This window comes from Macaca fascicularis, chromosome 13 (assembly GCF_037993035.2).
Source record: "Macaca fascicularis isolate 582-1 chromosome 13, T2T-MFA8v1.1".
NCBI lineage: Eukaryota > Metazoa > Chordata > Mammalia > Primates > Cercopithecidae > Macaca > Macaca fascicularis.
The window spans coordinates 19,074,888-19,091,565 of NC_088387.1; the positions used below are offsets into that span (position 1 = coordinate 19,074,888).

The 16,678-nt window shown below is 42.3% G+C and overlaps 1 protein-coding gene and 1 long non-coding RNA gene across 3 annotated transcripts in view; one reads left to right on the forward strand and one right to left on the reverse strand.

The window, feature by feature from the left end:
* The window catches only part of MERTK (MER proto-oncogene, tyrosine kinase), a 133,182-nt gene extending 128,325 nt beyond the window's left edge, over positions 1-4,857 (forward strand). For both annotated transcript variants that reach the window (XM_005575263.4, XM_074011257.1), the window contains one exon: positions 3,844-4,857. In XM_005575263.4, coding sequence (XP_005575320.3) covers positions 3,844-4,357 — 514 coding nt within the window. In that variant the 3' untranslated portion in view covers positions 4,358-4,857. The remainder of the gene's footprint in view (positions 1-3,843) is intronic.
* Positions 3,482-16,678, reverse strand: part of LOC123568342 (uncharacterized) — a 28,141-nt gene continuing 14,944 nt past the window's right edge. Inside the window, exons 2-3 of the long non-coding RNA XR_010580371.2 lie at positions 4,875-5,002; positions 3,482-4,502 (exon numbers count right to left, since the gene is read on the reverse strand). This is a non-coding gene — a long non-coding RNA (uncharacterized lncRNA). The remainder of the gene's footprint in view (positions 4,503-4,874; positions 5,003-16,678) is intronic.

Consider the following 16,678-nt stretch of genomic DNA (forward strand, 5'->3'; position numbering starts at 1 on the left):
GTAGTCCCAGCTGCTCAGGAGGTGGGAGGATCGCTTGAGTTTAGGAGGTGGAGGCTGCAGTAAGCTATGACTGTGCCACCACACTCCAGCCTGGGAAACAGAGCAAGATCCTGTCTCAAAAAAAAGAAACAACAACAAAAAACCCAAAAAACAAATCTAAAGTGTTTCACATGATGGCTGAAATAGTAAGCATGAGGGAAAGGTCAGTGACTCTTCTTCTTAGTGAAGGAGGCGGAGGTCACAGATGAGAGCAGGGGCCATGTGTCAGATGGACTGGCACTGCCGCCGACTGTCGGCGTGACTTCAGTCAGTTCCTCTCCTCTCCAGGCCTCAGCTGCCCTGTCTGTGAGTGGAACTGCATCTCTTCCTTCGTGGGGCTACAGTGAGGAGTAAACGGTTAGGGCCCATCAGCCCACACACAGCTGGCACTTGCTGGTCATGTTCCACCTGCATTAGCCACCGTGAAGCTGCAGTTGCGCAGACTCAGGGGCTCCTCTCCAGGACTCACCTAGTGCCCATCCCAGCACCACCCTCGCGCTTCACACACATGACCAGCCTAGCATTGCCCTCATACTCTTATTCATCCTGGCACCCAGGACCTGGCATGTTGGCTGGCACAGAGCTGGCCCTGCCTCTTGCCTGCTGCCTGTCTGCCCCAAGGACCCCAGCTTACACCCACCTTCTCCATCTCAGAAACCCTCTTCTATCCATTGACCTATCCCTCCCTCCACTGCCACCTGAGGCATCTGAGATCTGGAGAAGGGACAAGGTGGGAGTCACGGTGGGCTGAGTAGCAGAGCTGGGTAGATACTGGCTAGCACAGTGGAAGCACAGCTGATAGGAGACGGGCATCATTTCCCTGTGCAGAATTGCAACCCTGCACTCGGCCGTCCTCAGGGCCAGGAGCAAAGCAGGTGCTTGAAAAATATGAGTAAAGTCATACAATTACAAATTTTGTAAATTCACATGATTGCATTTAATTGTGATAAAATATACATAACAAAATGGACTCTCTTAACCAGTGTGTACAGCTCAGTGGCGTGAAGTACATTCACACTGTTGTATAACCATCACCACCATCTATCTCCAAAACTCTTCTTATCTTGTAAAACTGAAACTCTCTACCCATTAAACTAATCCCATTCTTTCCTCCTCACAGCCCCTGGCAACCTATATGATCACATCTTTTATAAAATCTCAACAGAAAAATACAAATAACCATTTACAAAAACAATTACCAAACTTATTTTTCTTTCCATCCATACAATTTTATAAAATCTAAATCACTAAATATCACAGCCTTCCTATTACTTACCAGATGGGAGCTTCTTGTTAATCTCCTTGGTCTACTACTATGAAATTGCCCTTTTGTGGGAGTAGGTTAGACAGCATACATGTTCACCGTGTCTTTAAAAGTCATATTTATATTTTTATACATTTGATAAGATATTGAATATAAAAGGAAAAGAAGTTTCAAAGTGATATTGATACTATTCTACTTGGAAATAAAGATAAATTATTTAAACACTTTCTCCTAAGACATGAAATAAATGAAAGTAAGTTAAATACCACAGCCTCTTGATGAAATAATGAAAAGGAGATTATGTCCCCGAGAACAGAATGTCTCAAAGCTCATCTCAGATGGCAAACGATCAAGGAGGCTCTGTGGAAAACGGAGTCATGCAAATTGACTTATGCCTGAAAACCTCAAAAATAAAAACAGAAACTGTCTGTCAAGTCTAAGTGACCATCTAAAGAAGGTAAGACAGGGAAACAAGAAAGAACCCCCAAGCCTGAGATGAGAACAAGGATTGTGAGGCAGGGAAGTGCGCGGTGCCATTGTCTAGGCCTACATTCAGGATTAAGCTCTTTACATGCATGGCACTTTGCCAGCCTCCACCTTCCGGATGCATGTGCAAGTGTTGATAAAGGCTGGTCCAGTGGACAGATGAAAAGATATTAAACATCTACGTGAATGAGAGCTGCATGTTGTGTGTGAAGTACCATGTTCGTAGAATTCACCAAAGGTTCTCTAGGCTGTAACTAAATGTCAATATGGAAATTGCATATTTCTGTTCATGAGATGCCAGTCATTTATTGCATGGGTCAGATGATTTAAATTTGGGTCATTTTTTTGTCCAGTGACATATGAATTATCAGTTTCTCAAAACAGAAAGGAATCAAAATGAAATGATGCCTAGGCATGCTGGTGTGCACCTGTAATTCCAGCTACTCTGGAGGCTGAGGCAGAAGATCACTTGAGCCCAGGAGTTCAGGGGTTCTCAACCAGCCTGGGCAAAATAGCAAGACTTTGTCTTATTAAAAAAATATATATATATATATTTTTTAAAAATTATATATGTGCATGTGTGTGCATATATATATATACACATTTATATATATACACATATATACACACACACACATACATATATATATGTGTACACACACACACATTTCAGGGCCAGGCACATTAATTGGCATGTATGTGTATGTGTGTGTGTATATCTATATGTATATGTATATATTATAATTGATAGTCCTGACATTTCAGGGCCAGGCATATTAATTGGCATGCATATATATGTGTGTGTGTATATCTATATGTATATGTATATATTATAATTGATAGTCCTCACATTTCAGGGCCAGGCATATTAATTGGCATGCATATATATATGTGTGTGTGTATATATATATGCCATATATGTGTATGTGTATATATATGCATCGCATATGTGTGTGTGTATATATATGCCATATATGTGTATGTGTATATATATGTACCGTATATGTGTGTGTGTATATATATATGCCATATATATATGTGTGTGTGTATATATATGCCATATATGTGTGTGTGTCCCATATTGGTCTATCAATTTTAAGAAAAGAAACATTTTTAATGAAATGATGGTATAACTTACTCTTCATCTCAGCCTATTGATTGCTCTTTGTCATCTGTCTTACTGTGCTCCATTAAATGTCCCTCCATTGGAATTATTGACTATATTAGACACTGGGATGAAAAACCCACCCAGAAGAGAGTTGTCCTCTATAAAACAAAGTGGAGGGGGTTGTGAGGGGCACTTGGATGCAGGAGTTGTCCAATCTGAATCTGAACCCCTGGCTACCCACATGGCCATGGCACGTTCTGTAATGTCCCTGAGCCCACTGTCACCTTTATTACAAAGTGACAATAACAGGGTTGTTGAGAAGACTAGATGGAGTGATACACAGCACACAACTACCCCCTGCCCTTACCCCTACTCCTGACCTTCTTAGCCCTAGCCCGAGGGCCCCAACTAACTCAGCTGTCCTGGTAACAACTCAGTTTGATGGCATAGGACAGCGGTCAGCAAGCTTTTCCTATAAAGTGCCAAATAGCAAATGTTTTTGGCTTTGCAGGCCTTTTAGCACCTGCTCAGCTCTGCCATTGTGACATAAGAAGTCATAGACAATGTGTAAACAAATAAGGATAGCCGTGTTCCAATAAAACTTTATTTACAAAGCAGACAGTGGGGTGGATTTGGTTCGTGAGCCATAGTTTGCCAGCCACTATATAAAGAAAGAGACCTAAATACTCCTTGTCTGCAAAGTTAGATATAATTGCCACATATGTGCTCTCTTCCTAGGAAGAGAGTCACTTTTTTGTCAAATACCATGGAAGATTTACAAAAGTTGTATAAATATGAGGCCACCAAAAAAGTCTCAATAATTTTTATAAAAAGTAGAATGAATGCTGATTAAAATATGATAAAGATTCTGTAAAAACAAAGGCATGGATTGCACGAAGAGATGGGTGCTGTGCTGGGAGATAATCCACTTCTTTTTAACTTTCAGGTATGAAATAATGTACTCTTGCTGGAGAACCGATCCCCTGGACCGCCCCACCTTTTCAGTATTGAGGCTGCAGCTAGAAAAACTCTTAGAAAGCTTGCCCGACGTTCGGAACCAAGCAGACGTCATTTACATCAACACACAGTTGCTGGAGAGCTCTGAGGGCCTGGCCGAGGGCTCCACGCTTGCTCCACTGGACTTGAACATTGACCCTGACTCTATAATTGCCTCCTGCAGTCCCCACGCTGCCATCAGCGTGGTCACAGCAGAAATTCATGACAGCAAACCTCATGAAGGACGGTACATCCTGAATGGGGGCAGTGAGGAATGGGAAGATGTGACTTCTGCCGCCTCTGCTGCAGTCACAGCTGAAAAGAACAGTGTTTTACCCGGGGAGAGACTTGTTAGGAATGGGGTCCCCTGGTCCCACTCGAGCACGCTGCCCTTGGGAAGCTCACTGCCTGATGAACTTTTGTTTGCTGACGACTCCTCAGAAAGCTCAGAAGTCCTGATGTGAGGAGAGGTGCGGGGAGACATTCCAAAACTCAAGCCAGTTCTTCTGCTCTAGGAGAATCCAGTTGTATCTGATGTTTTTGGTATTTGTCTTCCTTACCAAGTGAACTCCATGGCCCCAAAGCACCAGATGAATGTTGTCAAGTAAGCTGTCATTAAAAATACATAATATATATTTATTTAAAGAGAAAAAAAATATGTGTATATCATGGAAAAAGACAAGGATATTTTAATAAAACATTACTTATTTCACTTATCTTGCATATCTTAAAATGAAGCTTCAGCCGCTCCTTGATAGTAACATTTGTACAGAGCTGAAGTTGCTTTTTCAAGTTCTTTTCTTTTTCATGACTATGAAATGTAAAAATATTTGTAAAATGAAATGCCATGTTTAACTTAGCTTCTGGTCTTGATGTATTTGATGAGAATGATTCATTCAATGTTTAAAGTTTTATAACGGATTAATTTTCTGATATGGCTTCCTAATAAAATATGAATAAGGAAGGATATGTTGAACTTACTTGACTTGAAAGACAGCGGTCGGCGGTGGCCTTTGCAATGGAATTCTCTTAATGCCTGGCTCTTGGGGCAATTGCTCTGACCATTCTTGGCATTGCTTTCTAGAGATATGGTAAAACCACACCAGGGTCTGTAGATAAGGAACAAAAAATATTAAAGGATTGAAAAATACAAATCTGAATGGAAAGATTTAAAATCAGCTGAAGAAGAGAATCTGGCAGGTGAAGCACTTCTCTGTTTGGGAGGCGTAGCTCATGGGAGGTAGGCATGGGAGTGGGGCAGGGCAGAGCTGAGCTCACGTCCTGCCTCTGCCACTTCGTAATAGCCATCATTTGTAGAATACTTGTTATTTTTCAGGAACTTTATGTGAACCGTCCTATTTAATCTTTATGTCATTATAACATGGGTACCAGTGCCATCATCATGTATGAGCCAAGAAATCCAGGCTTAGAGAGGCTGAATAACCCTGCTTGCAGCCCACATCTAAACAGTGGGGGAGCCAGAATTTAGAACATCTGATTCTGGTTAGTTCTATGAATGTGATTTGGGGGTTGTATTAGTCCATTCTTGCATTGCTATAAAGAAATACTTGGGACTGTGTAATTTATAAAGAAGTTTAATTGGCTCACGATTCTGCAGGTCATATAGGAGGCACGGTGCTGGCATCTGCTCAGCTTCTGGGGAGACCTCAGGAAGCTTCCCATCATGGCAGAAGGCAAAAGGGGGGCAGATGTCTCACATGCAGGAGCAGGAGCAAGAGGAAAAGGGGAGATACTACACACTTCTCAACGACCAGATCTCACGAGAACTCACTCACTATCATGAGAACAGCACCAAGGGGTTGATGCTAAATCATTCATGAGAAATCCACCCCCATGATCCAATCACCTCCCTCCAGGCCCCACCTTCAGCACTGGAGATTACAACTGAACAAGAAATTTGGGTGAGGACACAGATCCAGACCACATTAGAGATCTACTCCAGAGCTTCTCAACCTTTGTACTTTATTTAATAAACATGTATCACTTATTCTGTGCCAGGCATTGGCACTCATTTAATGTTTATAACAACCCCACCAGATAGGTACTACTACTCTCTCCACTTCACAGATGGGCAGACTGAGGCAGGAAGAGGCTAACATGCTGCTAGTCAGGGCAGCAGACTGATGCAGTCAGTTGAATTGTTGATTTCCCAGCCTTCAGGGCAGCTGAGCAGGCCACTGGCATCTTCAGGCCCGTTTACTCCCCACCAGTGAGCAGCCTCACCCAGGCCTCTCCCACAGCCTTCAAGACTCGGAATCTACATGGGGTCCAACAGTGTGGCTCTCACCCAGGTTCTGGTCCCAGCTGCCCACCCAGGCACCCAATCTCCAGGGTGAGCCGGCTCCTCTGTTACTGTGAAATGCTCCATATGAAAAAGTTCTGTCCAGATGTGGGAATTCACACCTGTAATCCCAACACTTCAGGAGGCAAGGCAGGAGGATCACTCGAGCCCAGGAGTTCAAGACCAGCCTGGACAACATAGTGAGACCCTATATCTACAAGAAAAAAAGTAGCCAGAAATGGTGATGCGTGCCTGCAGTCCTAGCTACTCTGCAGGCTGAGGCAGGAGAATCACTGGAGCCCAGGAGTTTGAGGTTACAATGAGATATCATTGTGCCACTGCACTCTAGCCTGGATGACAGAGCGAGACTGTGTCTCTAAACAATTAAATTAAAAAAAAAGTTCTGAGGGTTTGAAAAGAATCTGTAAAATGCCACCATTACATTTTATTCATGAAATAAAACAAGCTGTAGCTCCTATAAAGATTACTTGTACTGTTGAAAAATTTTGAATTGTCCTTAAAAAATAAAAAAGATTGGCTGGGCACGGTGGCTCAAGCCTGTAATCCCACCACTTTGGGAGGCCGAGATGGGCGGATCACGAGGTCAGGAGATCAAGACCATCCTGGCTAACCCAGTGAAACCCCGTCTCTACTAAAAAATACAAAAAACTAGCCGTGCGAGGTGGCGGGCGCCTGTAGTCCCAGTTACTCGGGAGGCTGAGGCAGGAGAATGGCGTGAACTCGGGAGGCGGAGCTTGCAGTGAGCTGAGATTGCGCCACTGCACTCCAGCCTGGGCGACAAAGCGAGACTCCGTCTCAACAAAAATAAATAAATAAATAAATAAATAAATAAATAAATAATAAATTAAAAAGATGTATCCCCTACTTGTACAAACAGTTTCTTATTGATGGTAAGTAGCAAGAATTTGAAGAACTGATCATTAAAGTCTGGATCAGGACCTGATGGTGACTAGTTCAAACAAAAAAAAACACCCCAATATAGAAAGGTATGCTCATCGCTATGAGCAAAATAAGTAATTATAAACATTGAAAAATGTTATTTGGAAGTGTAATATAAACTTAATATTAAGTATCTATGCTCATATACAGTACTTTGTATTTTATATTTCTAATTTTAATGGCATAATGTAAAAAATGTACAATGAATAGTTCATCAAACGCCCCACAGCCCTCTAAATCCTGTCTAGTATCTTCTGTGTGGTCTGAGCAGGGCTGGGGAACCTGGGCCAGTTCTGCCACAGAAGAGTGTAGACAGCTGAGCCAGCTGTGGCTTCTGGCTTTTCTTGAGACATCAAGAAACATAGCAGAGAAATTCACTTCAGCACACAGCGCGATGCACCCAAGGGTTGGTTAAAAGTGGTGTGATGAATGAGAATGAAGCTGGGCTAACACATTGTTCTTCACATTTAAATCTCCGCGCTCAGAACGTTGGTGTTCTTCTCAGCCACATTTGAATATTTGAAAATTTGGAAAGAACTTTTTTTTTTTTTTTTTTGAGACGGAGTCTCGCTCTGTTGCCCAGGCTGGAGTGCAGTGGCCGGATCTCAGCTCACTGCAAGCTCCGCCTCCGGGTTTACGCCATTCTCCTGCCTCAGCCTCCAGAGTAGCTGGGACTACAGGCGCCCGCCAGCGCGCCCGGCTAGTTTTTTTGTATTTTTTAGTAGAGACGGGGTTTCACTGGGTTAGCCAGTATGGTCTCGATCTCCTGACCTCATGATCCGCCCTTCTCGGCCTCCCAAAGTGCTGGGATTACAGGCTTGAGCCACCGCGCCCGGCGGAAAGAACTTTTTCAGATGATCCAATCATTGGCAAACTCTCATACTGTCTTCTGAGCATAAACTGAAAACAGCCTTTCAAATTCTCTTTCATGGAAACTCAAATTACTTTTGTAAGTGGCTCTTACAGGCAAACAGGGAGAGAGGAAACAGGAAGGAACAAGTCGGGTAATTGTCTTAACCATGCTGAGGCTCAGGATCAGGAGGTCGAAAGGACAAGGGAACAGACATATGCCAGGAGCACTCGTGACTGGCACGTTGAGACTTGCCCTCCGTTGTGAGGATTTTCTTTCTTTTTCGTTGTTTTTTTTTTTTTTTTTCCTTTCTGTTGCTTTTCTTAATGAGTAGAAAGGAGAATCAAGCATCAGGGCGGGCCGGGCGTGGTGGCTCAAGCCTGTAATCCCAGCACTTTGGGAGGCCGAGATGGGCGGATCACAAGGTCAGGAGATCGAGACCATCCTGGCTAACACGGTGAAACCCCGTCTCTACTAAAAAATACAAAAACCTAGCCGGGCGAGGTGGTGGGCGCCTGTAGTCCCAGCTACTCAGGAGGCTGAGGCAGGAGAATGGCGTGAACCCGGGAGGCGGAGCTTGCAGTGAGCTGAGATCCGGCCACTGCACTCCAGGCTGGGCGACAAAGCAAGACTCTGTCTCAACAAAAAAAAAAAAAAAAAAAAAAAAGCATCAGGGCAACTCTTGAAAAAAATAAAAATAAAAAAACCAAAGCACTCTTCAGAGGTGGGCTGGATAGGAGTTCACCCTGCCAGATTTCCTTGGGCACTCATGGGCAGGTCACGTGACTTTCCCTGAGCCCCAGTTTTCTCAGGTGTGCAGTAAACATACCAATGCCTTTTTCTGCAACACCCTGTGTAAGAAGGGGAGGAGGCAAGGTCTTTGAAAGAATGTTATGCTCACAAGAGGCTGTTCTGAAGTCGTGGCATCATTCCTTATGCAGTGCAAACCCAGCAACATTTGTCATATTCAAAATATTTGCAGCCAGGCGTGGTGGCTCAAGCCTGTAATCCCAGCACTTTGGGTGACTGAGGAGAGAGGATTGCTTGAACCCGGTAGTTCAAGACCAGCCTGGGCAACATAGGGAGACCCTGTCTCTATAAAAAATTAAAAAGAAATTAGCCAGGGATGGTGGCATGCAATCGTGGTCCCAGCTGCTCAGGAAGCTGAGGTAGGAGGATCACTTGAGCCTCGAAACTCAAGGCTGCACTGGGCCGTAGTCACACCATGGCACTCTAGATGGGGCGACAGAGCAAGACTCCATCTCAAAAAAAAAGAAAAAGACACATTTTCCCTGATTGTTTCATCAACTCCCTCCAAAATAAACACACTCCTTCATAATTTGAAAAGAGAAGGAGATAGTATTTCACCTTAGCCAGAAATGCACAGTTGGGGAAGTTCAGAGTGAAGGAGGAGGCCCTCAGTCCTCACCTAAAACAGCCATTGGGCTCAGGAGCTGGAACTACCTTCCTCCTGTCTATCCTGGGGTTTAGCTACTGATGATACAAGCCTCAGTGCGCCTGTCCCCAATATGTAGTTATGACAAGCAATGGTGGCTTGCTTTATCAGGAGCATTTGGGGACATGCGGTGGGTCAGAATACTATCCCAGGAAGGGGAGATTCCCTCCCTGCCTCCATGTCTGCCAGACCTAGCAGAGGTTCCCCACTTGGGAAATGGGCCAAACCACAGTCTCTTCTTTTACAGAGCAGGCTGATTCTAGCCAGACCAGTTCTGATTAATTAAAGTCAAGACTTTTGTAACTTTTCCTGGTCAATGGCAAAAGCAAGTTGGAACTTCTGCTGAGTCCATGGGAAAGTAACTGACCCAATAATAAACTAGCTACAACAGCAACTTAACTTCTCTAAAGATGTTTAGTAACTGAGTGACAAATGAGAAAACAGGAAGTTTTGTTTTCTTTAATAAATGTCTCAGTGATGCACAACTTCCTATCGTTAGATTTTATTTTCTTTCTTTCAAAGCTCTAAGTCAGAATAGCAGCAAAACTCCCATTCTGTTTAACTTTAAAAGGCATGTATAATTACTTAATTTTTTGGTATTAAATGCAATAATTCTGGGCATGGCGGCTCATGCCTGTAATATCAGCACTTTGGAAGGCAGAGGTGGGAGGACTGCTTGAGCCCAGGAATTCAAGACCAGCCTGGGCAACATGATCCAATCCCATCTCTACGAAAAACACAAAAATTAGCTGGGCATGGTGCCACATGCCTGCAGTCTCAGCAACTTCAGAGGCTGAGGTGGGAGGATCACTTGAGCCACAGAGGTCGAGGCAGCAGTGAGTCATAATCACGCCACTACACTTCAGCCTGGGCAACAGAGACCCTGTCTCAAAAAATAAATGTAATAATTATTTCTAGAAACTGTAACCTGTGGACCACTATTTTAGAATCTTTTTACATACAATCTCTCTTATTTAAATGGGATTCTATGTACAGATATATGAAAGAGAAACTAGAGAATTATATATATTAACTCTTTCTACCTCTTAAGGACATGATAATTTTTAATTAATGGATTTATTGAGACTATACACTTAAACATTCTAATGAAGAAAGTGTTTTCGAACGACAGTCATATGAAGTTATATGAGTCATACAGTCACCTATAACCCACTCATCCATTTGCAAATATTTACTGAGAGGAAGGCCCTGTTCTGGGCATTGGGATCTTGCAAAGAAAGGCAGTCTAGGCCTTTCTGTCTTGAATAACAGTCCAAAGGAGGGAACAGGTGGCTTTGAATGAATCATTTTCTTTTAAAGAATATTCTTCAGAATACTCTGACTCGCTTATTTTGTTGAAGTCCATAGTGAAGCAGAGCAGCCACACCTGCAGATGCTATTTAGAGACTTTACAAGAAACTTCCAGAAAAGGGACAGAATGCCTTTCCTGGAAGCAAGCTCCAAGGCCCTGCCCCACGTGACTTAAAATTAAAGGGCCATCAGCTGGGGCTTAAAAATCAAAATCCCTTTATACCACAGTCTGAGCAGTTCAAGGGGATGCAGGCTGCTGATTTAACTCCACAAGTACTAATGGCTTGTTGTAACAAACATAGTTTCTCATCACAAAAATGTGTAATTTGCCAATTTTTTCATCCATACTTCGTATTAGATTATCTCTAATGATCTATCTTCAAGTTTGCTAATTATTCTTCTCTCAGCTACTGTTGAGGCCCTCTAGTGAGTTTTTCATTTCAGTTATTGTACTTTTTCAACTCCAGAAATTCCATTCAGTTATTTTAATCACTTCTATCTCTTAATTGATATTCTCTGTTTAATTTTAAATCCAAAAATATACAACATGGTGTTCTTTAGTTTTCTGAACATATTTACAAATAGATGCTTTTCTTTTTTCTTTTTTTTTTTTTTGAGACGGAGTTTTGCTCTTGTTGCCCAGGCTGGAGTGCAGTGGTGCAATCTCAGCTCACCACAACCTCCACCTCCCAGGTTCAAGCAATTCTCCTGCTTCAGCCTCCTGAATAGCTGGGATTACAGGCATGTGCCACCATGCCTACCTAATTTTGTATTTTTAGTGAGGCTAGGGTTTCTCCATGTTGGTCAGGCTGGTCTCGAACTCCTGACCCTAGGTGATCCGCCTGCCTCAGCTTCCCAAAGTGCTGGGATTACAGGCATGAGCCGCCGCACCCGGCCTACAAATAGATGCTTTTCTATAATGAAGTACAGTCATGTGTCACTTAACAATAGGTATACATTCTAAGAAATGCATTGTTAGGCAATTCCATCATTGTGAGAACATCGTAGAGTGTACTTACACAAACCTAGATGGCATAGCCGACTACACACTTGGGCTATATGGTATAGCCTATTGCTCCTATACAAACCTGTACAGCATGTTACTCTACTGAATACTACAGACAATTGTAACACAATGGCAAGTATTTATATACCTAAACATAGAAAAATTACAGTAAAGATACTGTGTTACAATCTTATCAGAACACGGTTGGATATGTAGTTTGACTTTGGCCAAAACCTTGCCTATGCAGCACATTACTGTATTTATCTGCTAAGTTCAATATCTAGGCCTTGCCAGGGACAGTTTATTGGCTTTTTTTCCTCCATATGAGATAACTTTCTTGTTTACTTGTATATTTTGTATGTTTTTATTGAAACTGGATATTTCAGATCATAGATTTCAGAAACTCTGGAATCTAAAGTACCCCTCTCCCAGAGGTGGTTATTTTTGTTGTTTGTTTAGCAATTTGCCTGAATTAATTCTATAGATTGTGTTTCTCCTGTAGTGTTTCAACACTAATGTCTCTGCTTAGTTGCTTTTTAAAAATTATACTTTTTTTAAATGTTTAAGCCTGACTTTCAACAAGGCACCCCTGGATCAACATAGCTTAGTACTAAGCCAATTGATTGGTTAGATGTTGTGCTTAAACATCTTGAGCCAGTATGATTTCCACATTTTGCTTATGGATCTTTCCATGGCTTGCAGAATATAGTCCAAGTTCAGGAAGTTTCTTGTTTATTCAGGAGTAAATAATGCAGTAAATGTAAATGGATTAATCATTCCAGTCAAAAGAGAGATTGTCACGCTAGATAAAAAGGGATGTATCTTCTGAATATATAAAGAACACTTGCAACTCAACAGTGAAAGGACAAATAACCCAATTTAAAAATAGGCAAAAGATTCAAATATATGTTTCTCCTAAGAAGGTTTATAAGTTGCCAATAAGCACATGAAAAGATGCTCAACATCATTAGTCATTAGGGAAATTCAAATTATAACCACAAGATACCACTTCACACCCACTAGGATGGATATAATCTAAAAGGCAGGCAACAACAAGGGTTGGAAAGGAGGTAGAATAATTGGAACCCTCATTCATGGCTAAATTAGGAACCGAATGTTTATTCCAAGTTATAATTAGAATAATTATTCCAATTATGCTAAATTCCAAAATTTACATGTTGAAGCTCTGAACCCCAGCTGTATTTGTATTAGATGGGACCTCTAAATAAATAAGGTTAAATAAGGTCATAAGGGTGGGGCTCCAATCTGATAGGATTAGTGTCCTTAATAAGAAGAAACACCAAAGAGCTCAATTGCATTCTTTCTGCATGCATGCACAAAGAATAGGTCATGAGAGCACACATTGAGAAGGTGGCCATCTGCAATCCAAGGAGAGAACCGTCACCAGACACCAACCTTGCTAGCACCTTGATCTTAGACTTTCAGTCTCCAGAACTGCATTTCTGTTGTTTACACCACCTAGTTTATGCTATTTTATTAAGGCAGCTCATGGGAATGTAAAATGGTACAGTTGCTTTGCAAAACAGTTTGGCAGTTCCTCAAAAAGTTAAACATAGAATTACCATATGACCCAGCAATTCCACTGTTAGTTATATAGCCAAAAGAATTGAAGCATGTCTTCAAACAAAAACTTGTACGTAAATGTTCATAGCAGCACTATTCACAATAGCCAAAAGATAGAAATGGATAAAACATTCATCCAACAGATGAATGGATAAAACAAAATATGGTATATATGTACAATGGAATATTATTCAGCCTTGAAGAGGAAGGAAATTCTGACACATGCTACAATATGGCTGAACCTTGAAGATAGTATGCTAAGTGAAAGAAGCCAGTCAGGAAAGAGTAAATATTGCATGATTCCACACATATGAGGTTCACAGAGTAATTAGATTTATAGAATGGTGACTGCCAGGGGCTGTGGAGAGGAAGGAATGGGGAGCTAATGTTTAATGAGTATAGACTTTTAGCTGGGGAAGATGAAAAAGTTCTGGAGATGAATAGTGGTTATAGTTGCACAGCAATGTGAACTTCTTTAACGCTATAAAACTGTACACTTAAAAATCGCTAAGATGGGCCGGGCGCGGTGGCTCACGCCTGTAATCCCAGCACTTTGGGAGGCCGAGATGGGTGGATCACGAGGTCAGGAGATCGAGACCATCCTGGCTAACACGGTGAAACCCCGTCTCTACTAAAAAAAAAACAAAAAACTAGCCGGGCGAGGTGGCGGGCGCCTATAGTCCCAGCTACTCGGGAGGCTGAGGCAGGAGAATGACGTGAACCCGGGAGGCGGAGCTTGCAGTGAGCTGAGATCCGGCCACTGCACTCCAGCCTGGGTGACAGAGCGAGACTCCATCTCAAAAAAAAAAAAAAAAAAAAAAATCGCTAAGATGATAAATGTTATGTTGTGTATATTTTACCACAAATAAAAAAGAGTGAATTTTATGTGAATTATATCTTAATTAAGTCATTGTAAAAAATAATGAATCACACCAAACAAATAGCATAAAGGGGAGAAGAACCCACATGATTATCTCAGTAGATACAGAAAAAATATCTGTAAAAATCAGCATTCATTCATAATAAAAATTCTCACAAACCTAAATTTATATGTTTTGACAGAGAGTTCCTTTAATGCTTGGAGCTGAAACGAACAAATAAAACTCAAAATATACAACAAAACCAAAAATCAACCATCTCTCGCAATCTTTGCAAGTTAGCTCTATGCTGGGACGCACCTTCAGCACTTAGCAAGGCTCACCCTGAGCCTAGGGTCAACCTTAAGTGAATGCTTAGTATCTTCTCAAGTCTTTTCTAAGCACGGATTTTACCTGGGTGTGTATGTGGCTTTCTAAATTCCTTGGTATATATTGCTGCTTTTGCATGTCCTAAGTTCCAAAATAAATCTCACCCCAGATTCTCCTTTAGGCCTTTGATGGTCTATCGTACGTCTCTACCCATAATCTCTTGCCTTAGGCATCCATGGGTCTGTAGTCACCTTGCAGTTTTTATGAGTGAAACCCACCATTTTTCTTCCTGAGTTCCAAGTTAGGGAAAACAGAAAGAAGCACCTTGTGTTCATTATGTACACCTGTTCTAACCTCTCTACAGGATATCTGAAGGCTATCGATCACGAAGTCAGGAGATCGAGACCATCCCGGCTAACACAGTGAAACCCTGTCTCTACTAAAAATACAAAAAATTAGCCAGGCGTGGTGGCAGGAGCCTGTAGTCCCAGCTACTCGGGAGGCTGAGGCAGAAGAATAGCATGAACCCGGGAGGCGTAGCTTGCAGTGAGCCGAGATCATGCCACTGCACTCCAGCCTGGGCGACAGAGCGAGACTCCACCTCAAACAAAAATTTGTAAATAAAGTTTGCTCTGTCCCTCTGCTTTGAGAGAGATAACTGGGAATCCAGCTTCTGCAGTTTCAAGACTGAGACGGCCACTGCAGCAGTGGGTGGGGGTGGAGTCATGCTGGGCAAAGATAAAATCACTATGAAACTTTTCAACTACTTCGAAGATGTCTTTTTCTTTTCTTTTCCTTTTTTAAATGAGATAGGGTGTCACTATGTTGACCAGGCTTATCTTGAACTCCTGGCCTCAAGTGATCCTCCCATCTTGGCCTCCCAAAGTGCTAGGATTACACGCATGAGCCACCATGCCCAGTCAAGATGTCTTTTTCTTGATTGGGCATTTGCTTGGTTGCTGTTAACATTGGGTTGTTTTCCAGAGCACCAACAAAGTTTGTTCAGACAGTTCCTGCTGGTTTTTTCAATGTTCTGAAGTGAAGAACAAACCTTTGATTTTTCTAGTCTGCCATTTTGTTGACATCACTATCTGCTTTAGAAAGAAAGATATTTCTGCTGGGTATAGAATTGCAGGTTGAAAGAATTTTTTTATGTCAATGCTTTTTTTTTTTTTTTTTTTTTTTTTGCAGTTGCAAGATTTAATAGAGTGAAAACAGAGCTCCCACAAAATGGGAGGGGACCCAAAGGTGGTTGCTGTTGCCAGCTCGAATGCCTGGGTTTATATCCCAATCATTGTCCCTCCCCCTGTGCTCTCAGGCGATAGATGATTGGCTACTTCTGTACCTCCTGTTTTTGCCTGATTAGCATTTTAGTGAGCTCTCTTTACTACCTGATTGGTTGGGTGTGAGCTAAGTTGCAAGCCCCATGTTTAAAGATGGATGCAGTCACCTTCCCAGCTAGGCTTAGGGATTCTTAGTCGGCCTAGGAAATCCAGCTATTCCTGTCTCTCAGTACCCCCTCTCAACAGGAAAATCCAAGCTCTGCTGGGGAGGCTGGCTGATGACCGCTCTAACTGCTTCCTGCTGAATTGGGGCATAGTAGGGGTCGTGCAGTTGAGATTTCCTCAGGAGGGGTGCCTTCGATATCATCAACATCAGAGCATGGGCCAGCAGGCCAGTCCAGGGGTCCACGGTAGATCTTAGTCATGGACTGTATCTGGGGATGCATTTGAAGAACCATTTGTAGTTTTACAGTTTCGATTCTGGAAGAGGCAAACTTAACAAGGAGGTTAAAGATACAGAGATTGAAATGTATGGTCTGCAGTGCAGGGGATTATTTCTTTGGCACACTTCACAGGCCCTGACTATCTGCTTGCTAGTTTTGAAAAGGTCTGGTACAGTAAATAATGATTCAGCCATCTGATGGGTGCTATCAATGCCTAAGTGAAAGGTTTGGTGAAGAGTTTTAAGTAATTTTCACTGGTTAGCTGTAGGCAAAAGTATTTTTCCTTCTTTGCTGGCTAGCCATTCTGAGGGGAGGAAACTATGTCCTCGTGAGGTTCCCCATTGTCAGGCCTCTGAGCCCAAGCTAAGCCATCATATCCCCTGTGACCTGCACGTATACATCC